Source organism: Pelmatolapia mariae, linkage group LG9 (assembly GCF_036321145.2).
Source record: "Pelmatolapia mariae isolate MD_Pm_ZW linkage group LG9, Pm_UMD_F_2, whole genome shotgun sequence".
NCBI lineage: Eukaryota > Metazoa > Chordata > Actinopteri > Cichliformes > Cichlidae > Pelmatolapia > Pelmatolapia mariae.
This window is the reverse complement of record NC_086235.1, coordinates 31805561-31826188: the sequence shown is the minus strand read 5'-3', so window position 1 is coordinate 31826188 and position 20628 is coordinate 31805561. Positions and strand designations below refer to the sequence as shown.

General features: G+C 46.5%; 1 protein-coding gene across 2 annotated transcripts in view; it reads right to left on the bottom strand.

Moving 5' to 3' along the window:
- The window catches only part of zeb1b (zinc finger E-box binding homeobox 1b), a 48266-nt gene that overhangs the window by 13128 nt on the left and 14510 nt on the right, over positions 1 to 20628 (bottom strand). Inside the window, exons 1-2 of one of the 2 annotated variants that reach the window (XM_063484185.1) lie at positions 8258 to 8276; positions 2143 to 2298 (exon numbers count right to left, since the gene is read on the bottom strand). Coding sequence is in view for 1 of the 2 variants with exons in the window: in XM_063484184.1 (XP_063340254.1) it covers positions 2143 to 2298 (156 nt within the window). In the remaining variant the exon portion in view is untranslated. Of the gene's footprint in view, positions 1 to 2142; positions 2299 to 8257; positions 8277 to 20628 lie in introns of those variants that run through there. The other variant, XM_063484184.1, reaches the window with a different exon arrangement.

Genomic DNA, 20628 nt, shown 5'->3' with positions numbered 1-20628 from the left:
GCGTCTATGAAGCCATAGAGAACCACAAAATGGATTTTCAGCAAGCATCAAATATTGTCTCTGCATATTAAGCTAACAGTGAGGAAACAGGGAAAGCCTGGCAGCTTCAAAGCACAACATACAACTAGCTATCTTGTAAAGACTGTTTCCCCAGCCTTTCACTGCAGCCTCACCATATCAAAGCTCTCCAGCTCCACCCTACCTATTCTCTGAGATGTAATCACACTCCTCGAGTCATTAAATGTAAAGCAGAGGCCCTCCCAGGTCACCGCTCTCTTTACCTTTCCCTCCTCAAGACTTAGTCAGCCTGTCCTTAGAGGACAGCAGACTGCAGTTTACTGCAACAATACTGCGCTGCTCCACAATCATTTAGGAGTGAATGAGTAATGACAGCGAGCAGGGCGACCCATGATACCGTATAATCAAGAGGAATGATTCCCAAGGACAGAAATGGTGAGGGAATGGATGAGGAGGTAAAAAAAGGAAAGTAGGGACGGTGCAGAAAAACAACTTTTTTTTCCAGTTTGGAGCACAGCAGTCTCTGGAGAATGGGTGTCAAGGCTTTAATTTGAAGCAAACCGGGCTCTGCCGAGGAGAAGACTAGTGGGTGGTGGTCACTTTTTCAAGGCTTGCACCAGATACTCTGTTCTCAGGAGTGCAGGACAGATGAAGGGACGAGAGCAAGGGTTTGTTTAAAGGACTGCGGCTTTCCCGTGTTTCATCAGTGCGATCCAGGGCGACAGCTAAGATGCTGCTTGATGTATGAGATGTGGGCTAGACAGAGCGTGTGTGTGTGTTTGTACATGACTGAAGGCAAAAGAAAATATGCCTGATCAGGCATAACTGTGGAGCGCGGCCAGCTCACTGAGCTGTTTCAGTGTAACTCATGCTTTTGAAGTGTTTAATGTTCACAAGCCTGGGCCAAGACCAATGACATTATTCTTCCTCCAACTTTCCCTTGATGCGAGGAGCTACAGCTGGAGAGCGGTGATGAGAATGACAGCATCGTCTGGGGAATAGGTGGCTGCGTGTGTGTGAAGGCGTGCACAGGTCTGTGGTGTGACTGCATTTGCCTGTGCGACCGAAACCGCGCAACAAAAACTGAAGGCTGCTCACTGCAAAGGAATTAAAATACATTAAAAAATCACTGCACAGACTGAAAGTGATATGTTACTGGACATTTTCACTCTGCTAACCTGAGCTCTGACTAAACTGAAGCCTCCTTTCTGTTTCACACATCACAGCCCAAAACGACCAAGTAGCACAACAGGCTAAAATGCTGAATATCTCATTACCTTCAGTTCTTGGCACAAGCCTGAAGCTCACAGCGCCACAAGTGCGAATACAGATTTATGTGCGCATGCAGTGTGAGGTCAGCAGCACAGAGGCCTTGAGCCCAGGTTGAAACACCAACGTCCTTCAGCACCTGCAATTGTTGTTTAGTGTGGGTAGGAGGGGGGGGGAGTGCTGTGACGTCAGCCCCTTCCTGTGGCGGTGAGCTGCCTCTGATGTCACTTCCGCATGCTTTGAGGTAAAAAGAAGTTCACGGAGGGCCCCGCCAATGCCCACCAGTGCCATAAAGCACTCCACTGACTCGGTGGGCCACAAGGTTATTTTTTTTCTGCTTGAAGGTCTCTCCCTCTGTTGGCATTGTCTTTGTTTAATATCATGCTTCCTGCCATAGCTGGATGTAGTACCTGTTTCCTCACACTCTGTTTCACAATGAGACAAAGCCTGGTACTTAACTGTGTGCAGATGTCAGCGAGGCCTTTCTTAACTTAGCCTACGGTCCATTTGCTGAGGTTAAAACAACAGCAAATGCATAAACAACCCCCCAAAAAACAAAAAGCTTTTTCAGAAATAAGTGTGGCACGAACGCCAGTCAGAGGAGAAATGATAAAAATATAAATGTTCTGATAGTTGTTCATCTTCAGATACTGAACAAACCAGCATTTGTCTACAGACAGGTGTAGCAAATATTAAATCATGTTACGTTTGAATCTCAAAGCAGAAAATCAGATTAAGCGAGCACTCGTGTGGAGCTTTTTCCTGGCGCAAAAACATCAACTGTGTTTCAGAAAGAGGCCAAGATAGCTGGTAGGCCTGCTTCACAACAACTGACAACACACTGCGCATCCTCACCTCGGTCCCAGCAGTGCTCCCTGGGGTGCTCATCTTCTGGCAGGGTGCTTTCGCAGTCGGCCCCGTCCGCCAGGCTGCCTTCCTCCTCCACGATGTGCAGCTTGTCCTCGTCGTCCGAGTCTGAGCCGGCTTCCACCACATTATTGTAGTTAGTCACTGGAAAAGAAGAAACAAGGGAAGACATCAGAATGACTGGGGTGCATGTTTTTGAGAAGCTGCTGGAGCGGTACGGAGATAATTGGAGATAAATGTTTGGTAATTGAACGGGTAACTTTGGGATCCAAACCCACAGCAGTATCACTTGTCATAGGCGGATTTTTCCTAAAACTGTGGACTGTACACTGAGCAGCTCCGTCTCCTGCTGTTCACTGAGTGAGTGAGCAGCGAGGCTTCAAAAAGCGACGGAGAGCAGCGGTTTACACTGTGAAAGGATGAACGTGAAAAGACCTTTGGTTGTTGTGATTTATTGTGAGTTTGTTGTGGCTGTCACAGTCTTAAAACTTCCATTATGTGCTGCTGACTGACTCCTAAGACCACAAAAAAATGTATCCACAACAATCCTAGAAGCTGCACACATTTGGCATTTGTATTTTTTTGATTAAGGTAATAAGAGGTGTGCTGTATGTGCGTTGTGTTTATGAGCGCTGAGTGTGCAAGGAGCCAGCGAGGTTAAATATATGTACTATGTCATTTAAATGTCAAAACTATTAAAGGGAATGGCTGAAGGAGGAGCAGGAGGAGGAGGGGCCAGGGAGTGGGAGCACCAGTTAAATAAACCCAACCCAATAACCCAGGCTAAATAGATTAGATGAAACTTAAAATGACCCCTACGGGAGGGGGGGGGGGGGGGGTTAAAGCCAGAGAGAATAAAACCACATGGAGTGAACGAGGGGCCGTTAAAAATAATGCCGGAGACGTTTTTGATGCTCGGTGCAGTAAAATGTGAGCGATCTGAATCCAACGGTGAAGACAAACTTCTGAACAACAGGCTCCGTGCAGCAGAGGAACAGAGAACATTCACACTTGCACACACACGCACAGGCACACTAAAGCAGTGTGTGAGATCATTAGATTTCGTGCTGAAGTGGTGTGTGTGCTGTGTGGGAGTCGGTGTGACCTGGTCGGGCTGAAGGAGCCAGGAGACATCGAGACAGCCAGCCTACAGAGAGGGTTATTACGGGGAGTAAATTTTCCTGACCGACTGTCTGTTTCACATTTGTGTGTGTGTGTGCGAGCGCTGGCTGTGTGCTCCCGTGTCTTCTTTTCATTTCCACCATCTCTCAATTCCACCTGTGCTACTTCCACCCACTCTCCGTCCATTTCTCCCCTCCCCTCCTCCTCCATCCCTCTGTTCCGCAGAGAGAGCTACAGATCCTCTCGGAGGCCAAATCAATTCTCCAGCGAGAGCAGCCCCGTCAGCAGAGGGCCCGGGCTGCGGCGCTCAAACTAGCTCTCCGGCTACTTTATCTCACATCACACAACGCGCTCTATCACACGCACACACCACCTGCATTCACTCACAGAATATGCACTGTGAGTACAAAGCACCTGAACAGTTTTTTCCCTTCACTCTCCCCATCCCCACTCGCCCACCTCTTTCTGAAGTGGCTGCAAATTTGTCAGGAGGAGGTGTATCTGGGAGAATCGTGAGCCTCTGTTTCAATCAATGAGAATTGTTTCAGCGAGGTCGCTCTCCTTCTGTCTTTTGCGTCGTGCGGGTCATTTACAACTGGTTCGTATTCACACGAACTCAGTAATTGTGCAAAAGGCCGAGGGGGGCGGCGAGGGATGAAAGGCGGTTGAGGAGGGAGAGGCGCTGTTATTCTGCGAGTCGTTGCGCGGGGTCATCGCTGCTGTGCCGCAGCTGTGAAATCCAATCGGGGTTCATCAGGAGAACCATTTCACTCACAACCTCTTTCCTCTTTCTCTGAGAAAAAGAGTAGGTTCTCTTTTTCTTTATCGTGATGTGAGCGCCACACTCAAGAGATACATTCAGCAGGGTGTTGCACATCCTTTGGCTCCGCTATCCAGGATACATCCTGCAATCTATTTAAAGACCTTGACAGGCAAGAACAATTGAAGCCACAAAGCTGGGATCCCTTTCAAATAAAGCTATAATTAATTAGCTTGATGTAGCGTTGCTATGTATGAACTGCTCTGCATCGGTTCTTCTTGCTTGTCTGCCTAACAATGCCAAACTCTCTCTCTGCTGTAAGAGCGACCCAGCCGGGGATTGTCCGCTCAGGGTGCAGCACTTCATTGTGAAACAGAAGCTGCTTTGGGATGAGTCTGAGAGGCTGTGGGGCCACAGCCACTCAGGTGTGGAGCTGAGGTCAGCGATTACAAAGCCAACGCGCTCTGCCAGGCAGTGTCAAAAGAAAATGATCAACTATAAAGCTGTAGAGAGAAAATCAATGTGCTGGCGTGTGCAGATGGGGAGGTGGCGGCGAGCAGGACAATAAAAGCAGCAAAGTACAGCAAATGGGGTGAGAGATAGAAGTAGTGGATTGCGGGTGCCCGTGTGTGTGTGTGTGAGAGAAGGGTTGAACAGACAGGGCCCTTCCTGTGCCAAATGGTTGGCGGTGTTGAAACAAAAGTGTGTGTTCCAACAGGAGATGTAACACCTAGCATCAACAAAGGCTGCGGTCCCTTCTGGCTGACCAGGCTGAGCGTTTGGACAGCTGGCTTCATTAGCGCTAGCATGCTAGCACACAACAGGAGGATGACTCCTACGTATCTGAGAGAGAAAAAGTGCCGGTAGGTGGAGGAGGTGAGGAGCTTTACTTCTTCAACTATGCTTATTCTAGGTTTCAATATGCGGAACACCTGAGAAAATAACAGCCTTTAAGCGTGGCTTAGGCCTGAAGATGCACCAGAACTCCTCCGTGTGGATCACAGCACTCCATGGTACCTCGCGTCTCCTGCAAAAAGCTCTCTTTAACACGCTACAGATGCATGCTGTCGTTGAATGCTTTAATAAAAGACTAAAGCCACAGTTGCTCGAGTTTCTCCACCCTCGCCATCACTCGCCACCCTCCTTCCCCATTTGCAAAGTTCCCAGAGTCTTTTGAAAGACAGTGCCAGGCAGTCTGTGTCAGCCACACTTAAATAAGCCTGCCGGAGAGAGAGAGGGGCCTGTCTTGTTATGACACCTGCCAGGCTGTATCAATTACTGGCAAAGGACCGATGACTGGGTGGGTTACTCCCAAAACAGGTCCGGCGTTACTCCGTTGGATCACCTTGGCAGACGTGTCGTCACTGATCTGTCAGCGGCACGGAACACCGAGTGCCATGTGTCCCCGAATGCAGGTTCACTTTTGTTGGTCCTGCACCAGTACTTAGTGTCCTGTAATTGTGTAAACACACCGGCTCTTATTCTAAGCTCTCGCTATTTAAACCTGGCCTGATTGATGAACAAGAGGGAGGAGTGCTTGGTGCAGTTTATGCTCTGCCACACTGAGGTGTGTCAGAAAGGAATGGCACTATCTCAGCTCAGCCTTGTTGGGAGGTTGCTATCTCTGTGCTCTAGGGCCCTGAAGGTGTGAGTGACTGGCTTAAAAAGTGAGCTTTGGATTTGGACACAGTGACACAGACAGTCTTTGAACAAACATTCATTAACTACGAGGATATCCGTAAGGAACCTATAACTCATCGTTGCTGACTGACAGCCCCGTGTACTAGAATGTGTAGGAGCTATGTCTGGAATGTCCAACCAAAACACTTTTCTCAGAGTTTGTCTCTTAAAGAGACAGATCAAAGGGTGTGTTCTCTGGCTGCTGCTAATTTCAGTCAACTGACTGACACATATTGTGAGGTCTGCTGTAGTTCTGCTCACGATTAGACAGATTGACTCACAGCGAGCACCGGCAACTCTTTGTCTGCCCTTCTACCTCTCTTCTATCTCTATATTTAGCTTTGGTACAGGCTCCCTCATTGAGGTACGCCACTTATCTCATTTGGAGCTCAGGGCCAGGCAGGCAGCGGTGAAACTACCACAGGCATCCTCAAAGAGGACAGGCTCTGCCGTCACTGAGTCTGCCCTTGCGGCTCTGCAATGCCATTTTCTCAGGGAAGGCAACCACTACAAAAAAACCCCAGCTCGAACCAAAGTAAAACAAAGCCGTGCCATTCAAAACCTCAAGTATGCCGTCTCAAGGTGAGGCGCCTCATTCAGCGCTGAGGTAAACGCTGCTGGTTTTGTTAAAACAACAGCCGTCCTCCCACAGAGTCAGGAAGGTCAACTCAAGTGGCGATAACAAAACAAAAGAATTGGGGATTTTTATGGTAAGCTTGCTCACAGGCTGCTGCTTCAGCCCTGCTAAACAGTTCAGGTCGACAGAGGCTGACCTGAACTGCTTGGTTTGAGAGATATAACTGTGAATAACACAAAACAGGATCCCTTCGCGCCAATTAGTTAGCTGTAGAGGACGTTTAAGTCTCAGAAGACTGTTTTTCCCAGCAAGTTTGCGACTGGCTTGTTCCTCCACAGATGCAGCACAACATGCAGCTCCAAAAACTCCCCAAATGACTCTTACTCACCGTTCCAAGCAAGGCTGGGAAGGCCAAAAAAACAGAAGCACTAGTACGGGCCAAAGTTAAGAATAGCAGTCCTGAGAATTAGTCACTTTTAACGCAGTTCTGTATTTACTTGCTACGACTGCTAGAAATGAAAAATATTCCCGTTCATTAACACATATGAGACTGCAGCATCTGTCAAAGCACTCCAACAACTTGTGGAGCAGAGCGCTTCACTGGAATCACTTTAGAGGTGAGCTGGAAGACAATGGGCTTTTGTCTTCCTAATGACACTGATCAAGGTTTTAGCACGTGAGCTAATGAGCCTCTGCGGGTCACTCATCTCCCATCTGATGAGCACTTTCCATGATAACACTAAACCTAATGGAGGCTATTGTTCTCTTAATCTGCATGATGATACTTGGAGGTGTAAAGGTGGGTGTTAATGAGTGTAAAGTAAAGCAAAAAAAATGGGGCCTTGCTTGTTAGGTCACATGTTTTAGTTAGTCCTAATAACTCCCCAGATAAGTGTACGCGCACTGAGGGGGAGTCGGAGGCTGGTAAGGGTACGAACCAGAGCAGCCGGTGATGGTATTTCTCTGCAGGGCTAATGATGAACCACACACATTCACTGCACTGGGTGTCCACAGTGAGTTGCTGCTTCTGGCTCCTCTCTGCTCTTCTAAATAAGGCCAGGTGGGCTGGTAGGAACCAGAGGGTGTCTTCACACCACACACACACACAATCCACAGCATGCCCTGCCACCAAGTTTACACTAGTCCTCCAGCTCATGTTTATATTGGAGGTGAGAAGGCCCCATCCAAGGTAATAATACTTGTACACTTAATTGAGAGAATGTGTGTTCTGAATGTAGCAGTTAAAAAATCTGCCTTGTTTATTGAAGGATTTTAATAATTACGAGTGACTGTGAGAGAAAAGAATGTAACTGATACATTTACATAACACAGACGCCCCCCCCCCCCCCCCAAAAAAAAACAAAACTAAATTATTAAAAAAAAAAGAAGAAGTAAACCTCATGCTTTGCTACCCACTTCCAGTATCTCTAAAGCCTCCCTCTGTCCATCAGTGAAGAGGCCTGTTCTCAAACACTCAGCAGGTCTGTGGTGAGAAAATGCAAACTCCCGCAACCGGTCCAGCCATCCACAGCACAGGCAGGTGACAGGGAGGCAGTGATGTAGGAGTTGGGTAAGTGTGAGGTGGTGCAGGGGGGGAACACGGAGGTGAGGAGAGGAAACATCTGCTGTAGATTCTGGTAAAACCTGCAGTCACGCTTCCAGCAACCACCTTCCTTCTGTTCTCTTTTACCTCTTCACGGCTGATCCGTCACTGTTTTTTCTTTCTTCCTCCCTTTTTCAACCACCAGGCCAACAAAACTATTTTACCTGAGTGACGCGATTTTATTACTCCTCACTTCTGACTGCACTGGAACCCCCCCCCCCATGAAAAAACACTGCACCAGAAAGAGCAACACAAATATTTAGCCAGCACAGAAAACCTTTAGCGCACACCTGGGTAAACAGTTGTTTTCCTTCTGTTAACAGCCACTCTAACTTTAAGCGGCAGACAACTGAGCACAAACCTGGGCTAATGTTGCGTTAGCCTTCGTCAAATCTCATTTGGTCGTCGCAGGCAGAATGAAACGTCCCCATCACCTCTGCTGTCAGACTCCATTCAGGCTGCATGTACAGACTGATGAGTTTGGAAAGCTGCACAGCACTATATTGGTGTTCTTCTCCTTTCATTTTGCCAATTTGTATGTCTGGGCTTGACATTTGGAGTGGAGGCTCTGTGAGGATATTATTAGAGCGGCTGCCTGAAGGTATTCAGCCTGTTTAAATGTAGTCAGCTACATCAGGAGCATCAAACTTCATTACATGGCTTGTTTCCTTTTTCTCCAGCCACTTCAGCATTAATGGCAGTAGCGCGGCCGGGTCAGCAAATGCCGTTTGAGCAAACACAAGTGAAATTAAGGTGGGATGTGTGCAAACTGGACTATTTATTTATCATCAACAAGTGGGAGAATTACATCTAAATGCTAGAAACTCAACTGTTCTTACTTAAAAACGTAAAGACTGAACATGTTTGAATATGGAAATTTGGATGGGGAAGAGAGAAGCAAGACCCCCAGTCTTAAAGAGAGCAGGCATCAGTAAAAACAGATAGCACACTGGGGTAGAGATGGGTTGCAATGCAGCTTGCAGAGATAAAGCAATTGTGAACACGCCATGTGAGTATAGCCAGCTGGATCTGTAGACGTGTATCAGCTGAGCCATTGGGTGTGCAAGGTTTTTTTTTAGTTTCCCGACTGTGGAAACTACGCAGGACCAGTTTGCATATATTTAAGGCATATATTACCTTACTTGCTACTTGCACTTTCTGAATATTTCTTTCCATCTAAGCAAAAATAGAATTTATATTTGAGTGAATTTTTCCTACAAACTTCTTATTTCCCTTTGGGAGAACGCCAAAACCTCCTTTTTTGGGGGGAGGGGGGATTTTCTTTTGCAACTGCAAGACTGTGGCCTAACAGCTTGGCTGAAGCACACTGAGGTGTGTGTTTAAATATATGCAATGAGCAGGGATGATGTTATCCAACCTGGTTGTGTAGTGCAGGCCTATATTAGGTTAGTGTAGCACAGGGCTGTTGCATTTTAGGAGCAGGTGACTGGACATTCCTGCCTGTATTAGGCTTGACAGTTTACTGTGGGGGAGTGCAGAGCACGGAGAATTACACTGGCCTCTGAAGAGGGAGGGAAGAAGGGAGGGAGGGAAAGAGGGAGGAGTGTGGTCAAACAATTCTCCATGTGAAAAAAACTCATTAAATCTTGCTTACCTGTAAGCGTACCTTACTGCACAGACTCATCACTGCTAACTTCAGTTCATTAAACACCAATGAACATTCAGCCATCAGTGCTGTCACGTTTACACTGTTCAATTCTTCACTGTGGCCGAGAATGCATTTACAATGTAGATTAATACTGAGAAGGCCAGTTGGCAGCAAGAGATGTGCAACAGAAAGAGGGCAGAAGAGGTAAACAGAGGGGAATGGTGGCAAAGTGGGAGGACAGGAACTGCTAATGGCTTAAAAAGACAAAGCTGGGCTGTCACATATGATGCTCAACTGAACTGATGGCTGCCCCAGGGAGGGAGTGACACAAACTGTCTGACAGACTGGCATGAAAAACAGAGAGAGGAAACAGAGGGCTGCAAGAAGAAGGCATGAAGGAGGAAAATTACGTGAATAATAATATTAATTAAAAAATGAAATCAAGACAACCAGGGAGGGGCAGTACGAAAGAGGGTTAACCCAAAAGAGCGAGGGCAAGGGACAACATTTGGTTGGTGCACAAGTGCCTCGGTAAAGGTCAGGTGTTGACACTGCGGCTCTGCCTGACAGATGTCTCATCGAGGGGACAGGCTGCAGGGCAATAGGCAACACACACGGACACATTTGCACACATTTGTACACACATTCACGGACAGGTGGAAGTGCAGAAATAACCCAGAAGTTCCCTTTTGCTCATTGGTTGCATCTAATTTTACAACACTTGCAAGTTCCCCATTTATAGCGATCAGCAGGTCGACACACCTCAGCGAGGACTCGGTCCAGATCCGTGTTGACAACCTACTGTGGCTTCACTAATAGCGACACTAACACTCAGAAGCGCTGTGCGAGCTCTTCCTTTTTTATGAAAACCCTCCTCTGTGTAGCATTTCGACAGCAGCTAACTACTCTCCCGTTTCCAGAATGTCATCTCTGTCACAAGACTCCAGAGGCCAAACGTCCTGCGCAACCCCCGACACACACGGCGCGCAATCAAACACATCGCCCGAGGCCACCACGCAGTTGTCACAGTGGTTTCTTCTTATTCGCGTGAAGCGCAGAGAGAAAGGGGTTAACGCCATAAACTTGCATCCACAAACGCTCTTTTGTCACCTCACTCCTCCGCTAACAACCCCCACTCCCTTCACCACTGTCCTTTCCTTTCTCCCCAGGCAAAATGGCCTTTCCCTCTGTGATCAGGAAGGGTTAGTCCCCCCCCTACAACACCAGCCCCTGGGGCGAACAGAGCTGAAGAGCAGTCAAGCAGTAGCACTCACACCATTACCCTGCTGTTAGATGAACACAAGGGTGGACTACAGACGGCCTGTTGGATGGACAGCTACAAAAATCTGTCTTGTTAAACCAGGCGAGAAGGAACATGTACATGTGCGTATACATGATGCAAGACCTCAACTAAACTGTGTATGTGGAGTGGGGTCACATTATTCCACAGGGCTGCTCAACACTCACTCCCTTCAGCTGTACTTTGTGTAACTAATACATAAGCTATGATGAGTAGAACAGGGGCGGACAGATGAAAAATGGCAGGCCGAGTGAGCAGCGTCACTGTTAATGCACCCTCTGGATGTGGCGCTCTATAGTGAAATGGCTGAGGCAGCAGGTAAGCGCAGGTTCATGTTCATGCAGTGATGTATCGACGGGCCCTCTTTTGTCCATTACGTTCTCAGGCGCATGGGCGTGTGTCTGGGTGCCACCGGCCCGGGGAGACCATTAGTTCCCCGTGTCAGAATTTGGAGGGGAGTATCGACAGTGCGGCTGGGGTAATCGATATGGGCAAATCTCTCACTCCTCTCTGCCATCTATGCTAACGGGCCTCCAGCAAGTCAAACACAGCTTCTTTGTACTCCTGCCATTACGCCCTGCTTTGTTTCTTCCAGCTTTGTAAACAGGAGAAAAATGAACCGTTGCTTTTGAGGAAGGGGAACACGTGTGGAATGGATTCGAAAAGTGCGACTAATGCGACTGCCAACCAAACAATGCAGTCACTCTGTGCGAGTCACATGCAGCTGTCTTGTCCTTCATTCAGCTTAGTCATGTTCTTTCCTGCTCTGTTCAGATGCTCGTTTCTGCTCCGTGAGGCCAGACCAGGGTTTCTTTGCATGCTGCAGCCAACAGGGTGGGACCCTGATTACCCAAGTACACTGCAATCATTGGACTGGACTCTCGGGACTATTCCATGTGAAGTCACCTATAATGTGAAGTAATTTAGCAGGGAAACAGCCAGGGAAATGTTCTCTCTTTTCTTTTTCTTGTTAAGTACTCTCAAGTAGAAACACTTGAGAGACCCTATCTGATGGTCCTAGGGGGGAAAACCTGCATCAGGAAAGATGATGTTGTTAAGTCCCCTTTTCGAGCCAACTTTCCCCAAACTAATCCCAACCCTATAGCTAACCAGCAGCATTACTTACAGCAACTGGCTGCTGACACATTTCCTGACCTGTTTTTATTAAACAAGTCATCCCAGCCTACACTTGATTCGGATTCTGCGAGAGCTGAGATGATACTGGGAGAAAAACACAAAAGAGGAAGAAGAGGATCCTGCTTTTTGTGTCTCTGACAGCACGGTGACTGAACAGGGTCAAACAGAGCCACATTTCTCCCTGCCGGTCAGGGGGAATTCCACCGGGCAGTGTGTGACCCTGAACACCAGCCTTCCTGTTTGACCGCTGTGATTTGACTTTGTCGCCGAGAGGAAGAGGAAAGAAAGACGGCTCTGTCCAAGCACTAGCTCTTCTTGTCACCCCACCAGCATGATTGTTCCTTGTCCTGTTGTTTGTGAAATAATTAAAGCAGTAAGGTGAACATTTGAGCAATACTATGGGGATCTGGTGGTTTCTGGGCAGAACTCAAGTCATCTGAGTCATCTGTTACTGTCTCTGCAGTCAACAGATCTCAGTCTGGAGATTTTGAACATGTTCATACCAAATGCTAAGCGATACCAAGCAACACAAGACACAAACTAGTTCCACACAAGCTGAAAAATTCACTCGATGCAGAGATTCTGGAAGGCTCCTGATGGAGGTGTACGATTCAGCTTCACCGTTAAACAGATTGAGTAAAAGAGTTTGGAGCAAGACCACCGGATTTCGTGGTAAACTCTGCTCTCGTTGGCTGTTAGGTGTCAGGATTTCTGGGTTGCCAAATAGTCTAAAAACATGTCAGTTACTGTATTTGCATGAGATATGCGAGGCGAAACTTAACGTTTGGTCTCTGCACATCATTAGGCAGCTCTCACTGAAGCTGTTCTGAAATGTGTTGCCAGCATATTAGAAAGGTATTTAGTGTTATTTTTTTTATTTTGTCACCCTTTCGTGTGTATATAAATATAATTTGTGTGTGTGTGTGTGTGTGTGTGTGTGTACAGGTGTTGCCAGATCAGTGATAACACTCTTGCTTTTAATAAACTCTGCAGCAGTGCCGTGTGTGTGTTGGTGTCTTAGTGTGTGTGCATGTGTGGCTTGCTGAAAGGTCCTGGGCGTGTGATTGATGGGAGCTTTAGCACAGTAAACACATGCAAACGCACACACACACACAGGAGATGGGTGGAGAGAGGGGTGGTCATACGCAGCAATGTTCACCTAACATTATTCATCCTGTGTTCATCCGTGTAAGCTGAGCACACTGCTCCCCATACTGATGAGCCAAGTGGTGTGTATTAGTCACTTTATTTAAACACACACAAATAGCAGTGAATGGAGGCAATTTAGAGCATTCGTGCTCTTTTTCTTTTGTCTTTCTCAATTTTTGCAGTACTTCCCTTCGTTATCTGCATGATGGGCTGATTCAGAGCAAGGAGGCCGGGAGAAGGCGGCTGAGAAGGAGAGAATGGAGAGAGAGAGCAGGCAGGGAGGAGGAGAGGTTATTTTGGAGTCTCTGAACTGTAATCACCACCTACAGCTGCTTCCTCCCAGGTGCTCCAACTGGACATCGACAAAGAGAGGGAGGGTGAAAGTAGAAGAGCGCAGAGAGAGAGAAAAAAACACTCCTGGAAGAGAAGTATTGGTGTCTTTCTGTTCATAAGTACCCCAAATTTCCATTTATCACTACATAACTAACCATACACACATTCTAACACCTCTGCTGCAGACAAATTGTGTTGTGTTTCCACAGTTTTCCCTCCTGCTGAGACCCTGCAGGCAAACGGGAAGTTTTATCTAAGGAGTAGGAGGAAGCTGAAGCTAACACAGAGCTGACACGACACTTCCAGTACCTGCCAGAGGAGACAGGATGGTGACTACACTTTCAGAGGAAACTAGTCTGGCTGTGAATTACACCAGACAGCGTGTGACTCGCACAAATAGCAGGTGAGACTGACTAATTAGCCCAGTTTAGCCCGTGTGGTAACATGGCCTGCAGTTTGCGTCACATTCACAGCACTGAAAGTTAATGGATAAATAAATTAGCATTGGTGTAAAAGGTAAGGTAACACAGGTACGGTGAAAATGTGCAGTTATGTTGTGGTCATGTGTGCTTAGGTTAATCTGATAACCTAACAGTCCATTAGAGGGCTTACTCTATCTCAAGTCCATGTAATCAGGCGACTTCTTCAGCAGGAGCCTTATCGTACAAAAGGAATGCATAAACCACAAGTCTGAACCCTCATACAGCAGATGCTTGTTATTAGGGTGAGCTCATTTAATTCTGATCATTAGCAGTTCTATCTTTTCATTTGCCACTGCAGTGAGATGCAGCAACGCCGTCTGATTAGCTTCTCCACTTTTAAAGCAATCTCCATTTAAAGCTAACTACTGAGATGACCATATTAGGAATATCCCTTCCTTTAATACAGACCAGAGAGCAGGAAAACAACAGCTGGAAACTAAGCATTTAGAGCAATCTAAAGCATGAGCCTTTTGGCTCTCTGTACTTTGGGCCCCTATCTAAAGAGAGGGTCATAACTGTAATTTCAGTGGTCACAGGGACATAACGACTGCATGTGTTGAATGACCAAAGCTGATTTAAAAAAAACAAAACTCTGCGCATAAATAAGTCACGACAGCTTTATTCCAATGCCCCAACGAGATCTCCTCTACTTGACCCACGAGGGCACCATACAAATGCTAAATCACTGCTATAGTGCAAGAACTTTAGATTTGCTCTTCAGCAGTAGGGGTGGGAGAACCACCACCTCTGCCATCAGGGAACCCTGTAAATTTCTATTTAGTATTCCTCAAGCACCCCATCTCCTCCTTCATTAAACCTCTCTGCTCACAGGGATTGCTTAAACATATGCTGAAACTTCTATCATGTTTAACAAGAGGATCCACCGTTCTAACTACAACACGGAAAGTAAGCAAAAGCACAGTGTGTGATACTGTACGAACACTGCACGTGCTCCAGTGTTTCCCCTCCAATGCACATTTTAAGGATCTTCCACCATCGGGCACAAACACACTTCATCATTTACTCAACAGCCGCAGCCAGGCACAGTTGTCACTGCATAAAGTCTCAGAGGCCAAATACATCACGCATCACACAGCAAAACACCTTCCACATTTCTGCACTGCTGGTGTTTAAATAAAGAAAAAAAACCCTCCGTATGGAAGGCTGCGGGTGCGTCCCTCTAAGTCATCCATGGCAGCCTCCCATTATTGTCCAATAAAAGTAGTTGGCGCCATGTGAGCCGTACATGTCACCGCCAGCAGCTCCACTGTCTGCTGCATTTTCCGCTGGTTGCTGCACATAGTAACAACGAGAATCTAACAACAAATATGGATAAATATATCAAAAATGTCTCGAACAGACGAGTTCAGAGTGACGCAGAGAAAAAAAACCTTGTGTAGTCTGGAGGGGAACTTATTCTACTCTTTTACGACTCAGTACTTTTATTAGACTCTGTTAGAGTAGCTCTGGATCATTCATGGTTTGAAACCATACAACTGGCCTTGCTGAAGCCCTTCACTATCTAAAACAAGCTGCTTCCCCTCCCTTTACGCCAACTTTCTTCTGATTAGTTACTCATCACAAACGAAGAGAGTATCACAGAGATGTGATGTTTGCCCCATTCCTGATTATTTACTGTTTTGCACATTTTCCACACTTAAATGTTTCAGATCATCAAACAATTTTTAATTCTGAGATAACTGGATTCAATACAAAAGACAGTTTTTAAATGATCATTTCCTTTATTCAGGGGAAAAACGCATCCAAACCTACCCTACCCTATGTGAAATGGTAACTGTCTCCTCTTGTTAAATCATGAATTAGCTGTGATTAATCACATTTCAGTTTCACTAGCCACATCCAGGCCTGATTACTGCCAGACCTGCTGAATCAAGACATCACTTAAATAGAATAGTGCCCTTTTCACAGCACCGTATATCCCTGTATATCAGAGATATCCTCCCTTACTGACCGTCAGAGCTACGAGAAAACAAGAGTGTTTAGAGCTCTGGGCTCACATCATGTAGTTTAACCTCATACATAGTTTAAGTTTAGAAGGCTGCATTTTTGTATCACATACACTTGTGTAGTGAAGTGCCTGTGCTCAGATACAGACCCCATAAAAACCATCAATCCATTCACGCATAAACAAAAACTAAAAAAAAAAAGAGCTGCACTGCAAACCACCAGAGGTTAAGCGTACAGCACTGTCATCCTGTTAAAGCTGGAGCTTCTAGCCTGGCCAAACAAAACCTGGCTGATAAGGATGGCAGTGGCATCAAAGCCTTACAGATTATAGATTACCATCAAATCAGCACGTGCACTGCTGAGATGGACAGGCACCTGCTACTTTACTGTAATGCCCCTTATCCACGGTGCTGGTGATTAAGACAGGAAGCGTGTGCGTGTGTCGGTGTGTGTGTCTAGGGGTCGGATCTGGACTTGTATACACAATAGCTTTTCATTAATAAGAATGAGAGAGGTCTCCATAAAACAATGGGATGCTGGTGAAACCCTCTGATGTTAGCCTGTTTTTACTACACCCACCAGTCGGGTTTACATATGTATGTACTCATACTCTATAGCACCAGCATCCACTGTTATTCCAGTGTAGCCGTGGCCCAGTGCCAGCCTCGCCCCTCTCACATCACTCAGTTACAGCCGTGCAGTTTGCTGCCTCTCTGCCCTCATCGTTCTCCTTTGCCAGCAGCAGTGTGAGGATTAAAGGAAAATCCTGACCTCTTCATCCGACTCTCTTTAATACCTGCGCTCACTTTAAATGGCTCCTTGAAAACCTAACTGGCTGGATTACGCGCCCAGGTGCTTGCCCGCCTCCTCCCTCCCGCCTACCTATGCTGAACATACCTCACTGGCATGACCTCAGAACAGGTGGAATCCAACTAAACTGTGGGAATTAGGTGTATGATTGAGATGCAGCCTGTACGATCTGGCAAGCATTAAAAAAGAAAGTGCAGGTCGTAGGATGACAGTCAACAGGATATGCTGATGTTCAGTTTATCTCCGACACACACACACACACACACACACACACACACACACACACACACACGCACACACACACAGACACACACAAACATTCCCGCACCCTTAAAATTTCACCAGCAGGGCAGAAATGCTCCCTCCTGTCTGTCTCCCCGTTGGAGTCGCTGGCCCAGCACTTTTCTCCATTTTCATCTTCATTCGTAACCTTTATCTCCCTCCTCTCCTCCCATCGCCTCACTTTATCTCTGCCTTTATTCTTGTTTTTTTTTCTCCCTAAACCACACTTCTCTAAAGGTGGGAGATGCTGATATTGTGTGCACTCTACATGAAACAATACATAAGAGAACCTTGGGGCCTGTATAGGTGGGGGTTAGGCATGCTGCCAGCTTAGTGGCACCGCTATGTATGTGCACCTTTTGTGCTGCTGTTTTGCAGGTATAAATATTTCAAGATGACTTCAAGCTTCCTCACATGAAGATTTTAAGGTCTTTACTGGATTTTATGCCAATTTAAAATAGCCAAATTTAATAAACAAGACAACAATCAGACCTATCAGAAAATGGATCTGGGCTGAATGCAGAGTGCTTTAAATTCTCTCTGCTCCCCACAGAGCTAAGAAAAAAATTAGGATAAATAAAAGATTTCAAAAATCAGACAATACTTTGTCATGTGTGCCATCCTATAGCATCACCATATTCTGTCGTGTCACAAACTGGGCTCACAGGTATCAGGAGAGACCCGCTGTGCATGTTTCATTCATGCCCAGCCATCATTTATAGGTAGGTACACTCACGCTATGGTCGTTTGTCTCTCTGATGGAGAGTGAAGCAGCGGCTACAGGCGGAGAACAACTCTCATGCTACTTTAATGGGAATGAATAAAGGATGAGTCGAGGCTCAGACAACAGGTTAAGACGCTGTTTAGCACCTCTGGCCCAGCGCCCAGTGTTAGAAAGATGGGACAGATGGTGGAAAGGCGGACAAAGAGAGGAATTAGAAGGAGACATTAGAAAGAACATCAACATCAATAGATTTAAGGAGGTGCACTGGTTCCTAGTGAGTACTCTGACTGTAGCATTTAGCAGAAGTACAGGGGTCTTTCTGAACAGCACACTAAACAGCAGTGAAGGAGAGAAAGCTACTTGTTGACACTGAGTCTGGTTCCATACGCCTCCACAGAACTCCTCTCTTTGATCCGCCTTGGAGAAAATGAAAGGCGCTGGAAAAGTGGAAAAAGAAAAAAGAAAAACACGGGAAGAATGGGGACCTGGGAAGAAGGATCCAAAGCAACGCCTTTGAGAAAGCGATCTTGGGTTTAAGGTGAACACGGTGCCGAAGCAGGTCGGCGTAATCGGTCATTGGTGGCGGACTGGGAACAGGCAGAACAGGCGCTGAGCTGACGATGGTGCCAGTCTGCTACCTCTGATGCAGTCGTAATAGCTGCCACCTGTCCCGGGTTATGGCAGCTTACAGAGAGAGCTGATGGCAGCAGCCGGCAGCACCTGTGTTCAACAGTCAGATCACCACATCAAAACAAGCCTGGAGGGTTATAGCACTGCCTGGGGGGGCGGAGGGTGGAGCTCAAGGGCATCTGAAGAACCAACAAATAGAGCTTTTCAAGATGTTTTCCCCTTCGTCAACCGGGATCATTGGAACAAGGACTGTAGGTGGGGTGGAGGTTAAACCATTTCAATAACTCTATTTAAGAGCAAATAATTCAGGGTGTGACTGCAGAGCTGCCCCTAAAAAGTGTCAATAAGCGTCAATTAAACTGCTCATCTGCCACAAAACAACGCAGAACAGTGTGAACACACTTTCAAGCTTTTAAAGTCCGGGGGAAGCATTTGAGGAGCTGTGGGCTGACGGCTGGTGCCATGTGACATGGTGTGAGTGCATCTTATTTTAGAGTGAGAGGTTGAGATAAGGTGTTAAAAGGAGGGGAGGGAAAGGAATGCTGAGCTGTCCTTGTAAGCCGCGACCCATGCTGGATGTTAAAATGTTTGATTAGAAGCAGCGAGTGCTCAAAGAACATCTCCTCTGTTGCATTTGTCCGAATCCAGACCGTTCACAGTGAACATATATTCCACTTCAAACTGCAGAGACCCAGCCTGTAATCGTCTGCTCCTTTCTTCAGTGATCATGACATCTGAACCACCATCCTGTTCTCTCAGCTTCTCCTGTGTGTGTGTGTGTGTGTGTGTGTGTGTGTGTGTGTGTGTGTACCCCACGCAGCAGTTTATTTAGCTGCCATGTTTACATTCCTGCTCAGTCAGCCCCTCCCAGGGGAGGATGACTGGATCTGAACTGTAGCTGAGCCTCTCTCGCTCTCATAGCTCGCTCTCATAGTACATGATGGTTACTACAGATACCCGTGGCTGACACACACGAGCACACAGTCAACACTCTTTGTTGGCTCTGGCAAACAAAAGAATATTTGTATACAGACGTGTGAAGTAAATCTGTCAGTCCTACACGGCAAAGATAAGTGCCTTTTTTTTTCTTCCATTATTAGGATGGGCGTGGCCACGATATGGGGAGGCTAATTGGATGGAGTTATAGGACGTCCTGAGTGCTCAGGTCCCCAGCACTTCCCTGCCCTCATCATTAGACTGACTGGCTCCTGTGGCCTCCGGCAGAGTGCTGTCTGCACGCCCTAATGACCGCTGACTCACTCAGCACGCAGCAGTGCCGCCACATTAGCCCAGCCCAGAATAGCCCCAAATAAAGAGAGATGAGAAGGGAGCAGGGATGTTTGGCGCCCCTGCAGTCCTGTAAGACATTACTCTCGACCGCACACGATATGTGCTATTGGATTCGTCTTTATCATAAACTCAATGCTGTAAGAACCGCAGTGGTTGGCTCACCGCATCCAGCCTTTGTGGCATTGTTACAGCTTCAAAGTAAGGAAAAACAGGGCCAGCGCTCCAAGTTATTGTGCTAACAGGCATCCATGAAAGACCTACAAACTGTAGGTCAACTGTCTATAATGCGTTTGACTTAACTCAACAAACTCGACATAATCCAGTACCCGACATGCAGACATGTGAAGTTTCTCCGCTGCTATGGCTACACAACATGATGAAATGTGCACAGAAATTAGTGCTCCAGCTAATGGAATTAGCATTAGCGACAACAGTTTCGAAAATATGTTTATACCACTTATACCGTTATATCAACGGTTTGTTTTATTTTTACAAGACAAATGCATTAGGAATATTATAAATGCAGCATGGAAACACTGCAGAAAGCCGCTGTGGCACTAGATGACCTCGCCACTGCCTCTTGTTAATGTTTTCTGGGTTCTGCCATGAGCTCTAGATGACTGTGCCAAGCTAATAAATTTAGCTAATACATAAACTAGTCACTAAGATTAAATTATATAATTTATGAGTTTGAAGAAGATTCATTCAAATGTCAGTGAGTTTTTTTTAATGATCTCAGTTAGAAAAACCCCCAGGAACAATTTGAAACAATTAAGTGAAAAGTTAACATTGATCGCATAGGAAATTTCCACCATGACACTTTAATTTTTTCCTCTCTGACAGGCTGTTATCTGTTGTCTCATGATGCGGTGGAAAAACCCAACTCCAATACAGGACAGTTTCCATGCAGCGACCCACTGACTTGCTTTAACACTTACGTTTTTATATGTTGTTAAACGCAATCTAGCGTGCTAAATCAGTGCGCTTTTGAGGTGATACACGGTGGTTTTTTTTATTT